The 3,663-nt window shown below is 56.4% G+C and overlaps 1 protein-coding gene across 2 annotated transcripts in view; it reads left to right on the top strand.

Annotated features, from left to right (window-relative positions):
• Positions 1–3,663, top strand: part of STMN3 (stathmin-like 3) — a 10,126-nt gene that overhangs the window by 6,051 nt on the left and 412 nt on the right. The window contains exons 2-4 of one of the 2 annotated variants that reach the window (XM_009998584.1): positions 1,742–1,837; positions 2,266–2,441; positions 3,083–3,274. In XM_009998584.1, coding sequence (XP_009996886.1) covers positions 1,742–1,837; positions 2,266–2,441; positions 3,083–3,274 — 464 coding nt within the window. Of the gene's footprint in view, positions 1–1,741; positions 1,838–2,226; positions 2,442–3,082; positions 3,275–3,663 lie in introns of those variants that run through there. The other variant, XM_009998583.1, reaches the window with a different exon arrangement.

The following is a 3,663-nucleotide window of genomic DNA, read 5'->3' as shown; positions in this document are numbered from 1 at the left end:
GCGGGTGCCGGTGGGGAGCAGCGGAGGGGTCCGGGTGCTGAGGAACGGAGGGGTCCCGGTGCTGAGGAACGGAGGGGTCCCGGTGCTGAGGAACGGAGGGGTCCGGGTGGGGAGGAACGGAGGGGTCCCGGTGCTGAGGAGCCCACAGCTCCTGCGGGCCCGGAGCCCAGCGCACCCTCCCCGGTACCGGCCGGGGGGCTCGGTCCGGTGCCGCCGGCCCCGCTGCGTTCCCCGTCCCGGCAGCAGCGCCGGGAGAAGAGCACACGGCTCTTCCAGAGCTCAGAAAGCTCCAGCGCAGCTCGGAGAAGCCCTGTCCTTTTGTCCTCTCGCTGCTTTTCATTTTCATCGCTGGAGAGGAGCGGCCGGTTTGCTCTACAGAAGGGAAAGCGGGACAGGGAAGATCCCGGTGGGATGGAGGCAGCTGGGAAATCACTACAACAAAACCTGAAAGGCAGGAGTGCACCGACACGGCTGCACAGAGGAGTGTGAAACCAGTGCCGGGCAGAGCAGCTGAAGTTCAAGGAACGTCACACAAAGGGCTGAGCTCTGTAACAAGCTCTGGGAGGGAGAGTTAAACAGGTGGGGCAGGCACATCTGCTTCACGTCTTGGTTTCACGCAGGACCAGACATAATGCTGGAGCAACCACCTGGGTGTGTGCTTTGTTGATGTTGAAGGATAAATGTCTCTCGTTTAGCCCAGAGGACCCTCCTCTGGGCTTCTGCACTGCACATGAGGAGCTGCATCAGCTTCCTGCTGCCTGCCGGGGACCCCAGAGCCACGCAGCACTCCCGGAGGCTTTGCAAAGACTGTTCTCATTAACAACAAAATCCAAGACGTCCTGCACTGTGCCTGGCACTGCTGATGCAAACGGATCCTACCTGGTTTACGTTTAACATCAGAACTGGGCGGGGTGTTAAAATCAGAATGTGGAGCAAACTAATCCCATGGTCAGTAGAGATCTGAGCTTGAGAGACTCTGGGTTTGCAAAAGGAGGGTGTCCATTAGCATGAAGTTTTACCTAGAAGGAAAAATAAGTGCAAGCGTGAGGCAGGTGTATGAAACCTCTGTTCTCCCTCTGAGTAACAGAGAAGACCTGAAAGGTGTTCCTGAGGGCATGTTGTACACAGGATGATATTAATTTAAGAGATGGTTCTGCTTCTAATGCCATATCCATATCCAAATTTCTGGGGATTTACCTTTCCTCGGCCACTGGAGGGTTTTGCCCAGGACAGGCTTGGCAAGACACGCCTGCGTGGGCCGGGGTGGTGACAGAATCCACTGACGGGCTGACCGCGGGAAGTCGGGTTCCAGCACTTTCCCCGTCAGCAGCTCCCCTGCCGTCAGAAACGAGGAACTGTGAAACGTCGGGAACTTGCCGGGGGCTGAGCAGTGTTTCCCGGTGTGGCCGGGAGTCAGTTCAGCTCGGAGCTCTCAGGTGCACTGAGGCTCCGGGCCGCTGTCCCCACGTGGGTAACCACACGGGCTGCAGCGTTTCAGCCCCTTTGGAGGGAAAATCCTCTACAGAAGCGTTTACCTCTGGGTGTGGTAAATCCTTCCTGTGGGCCTGCCTAGATCTGCCCCACTGGCAACTGGTTCAGTCTGCTCTAGAGCAGATGCTCTTTGGGGACCTTCTGGCAAGCTGCAGGTGGGTTTCCTCCTGTCTGCTCGCTTCCCTTCTCCAGGAAAGAGAGTTGCTGTTGCCATTAGACTCTTTTCTTATCTCTGTTTCATGTTTTTCAGCCTACAAGGAGAAAATGAAGGAGCTGTCTCTGCTCTCCCTCATCTGCTCCTGTTTCCACACCCAGCCCCATCCCAACACCATCTACCAGTATGGAGGTAGGTCCCCTGCTCCCTACTCATCAGGGCACCAGGCTGTCCCACCCTGGGGCAGCAATCCCTGTCTCACTCTGGGTGTCTCTGTGTCATCTCCTTTCACATTTATTTTAGTAACATAATCCACATTTTCCCAGAAAGAATCTGCTGGCAGGGGCTGGCTGCTTCCCCCCCGGGTGACACAGGAGATGTCACCAGCAGCACTGCCTGGCTGTAACTGTGCTGTGATTTAAATTCATTGCATGGACATGGGGGTGATGAGGCTAATCACTAATTGGGAAACTTTAAAGCTAGAATAAAATCATGTCAGGACATGAGAACACCCCGATTCCTATGTGAAGAGCTTGGTGCCCTCAGGGGAATGCTCTCCTGAGTGTCCCAGCTCCACAGAGCCTCTGTTGTTTCTTCCTCCCCCCCCCCCCCCCTCAAAGATATGGAGGTGAAGCAGCTGGATAAGAGGGCATCAGGCCAGAGCTTCGAAGTGATCCTGAAGTCCCCTTCAGATTTATCTCCTGAGAGCCCGATCCTTTCCTCCCCCCCCAAGAAGAAGGACCTGTCCCTGGAGGAGCTGCAGAGGAGGCTGGAGGCTGCAGAGGAGAGGAGGAAGGTAACAAGATGCCCTGTAGAAGCTGTGGCTTTTCTGTGGTGGGTACTAATGGCAGCAAACCCTAAAAAAGGGAGCTGGGTCTCTTTAGCCTGGAGAAGAGGAGACTGAGGGGCAACTCATTGATGTTTACAACAGAGCCAGGCTCTTCTCAGTGGTGTCCAGTGATAGGACAAGGGGCAACGGGTACAAACTGGAGCTTGGGAGATTCCACATAAAAATGAGGAAAACCTTTTTCACTGTGAGGGTGATGGAGCCTGGGACAGGCTGCCCAGAGAAGTTGTGGAGTCTCCTTCTCTGGAGTCTTTCAAAACCTGCCTGAACACGTTCCTGTGTGACCTCCCCTTGGGGATCCTGCTCTGGCAGGGGGGTTGGACTCGATGATGTTCCGAGGTCCCTTCCAACCCTGAACATTCTGTGATTCTATAAATGTATTTCAGTTTCACTTCAGCCCTGGAAACTAGTTTTACAGAGTAATTACTCTCAGAGTCCTTTTTGCAGTGTTCTGAGCAACCTGCTCTGGCGGGAGGTGTCCCTGCCTATGCAAGGGGGGTTGGAACCTGATGAGCTTTAAAGTCCCTTCCAACCCAAACCAGCTGTGGGTTTTAAGAGCCTCTTTGGTTGCCTCCCCCTTCTCCCGGCAGACCCAGGAGGCTCAGGTGCTGAAGCAGCTGGCGGAGAAGCGGGAACACGAGCGGGAGGTGCTGCACAAGGCGCTGGAGGAGAACAACAACTTCAGCCGCCTGGCCGAGGAGAAGCTCAACTACAAGATGGAGCTGAGCAGGGAGATCCGCGAAGCTCACCTGGCTGCCCTGAGGGAGCGGCTGCGCGAGAAGGTGAGTGCCCTGGAGGGGGGAACCTGGGCCCTGATCCCTGGGGAGACATCCCGGAGCGATGGGCAGGGGGTGTTTTGTTAGCGGTGGGAAGCGGGGTGTGGAGCAGCCCTGCCCCGGGGCGGTGTGAGGAGGGGGGATGTGTCCTTCCAGGTGGGTAGAGGAAATGCCACCGGGCTGGGTTTGAGCAGAGGAAGGTCAAAGGCAAAGGATCGGGCCCACCCACCTGAGGGGCTCTGCAGATCACTGAAGGTGATCTCTGTAGGTTGGCATCCCCCCCGTCCCACAGAGGAGCTGCTTCCCTCCTTGTGACCCGTGTCCTGGGGATGCGCCCGATGGGAAACTGGTCTCTTGTTTTCCCTGGTGCGAATCCTGCCTGAGAGAGAGAAGGG

This window comes from Chaetura pelagica, unplaced genomic scaffold (genome assembly GCF_000747805.2).
Source record: "Chaetura pelagica isolate M959 unplaced genomic scaffold, ChaPel_1.0 scaffold275, whole genome shotgun sequence".
Classification (NCBI taxonomy): domain Eukaryota; kingdom Metazoa; phylum Chordata; class Aves; order Apodiformes; family Apodidae; genus Chaetura; species Chaetura pelagica.
Note: the sequence above shows the minus strand (reverse complement) of the source record. Positions and strands in the feature narration are given on the sequence as shown.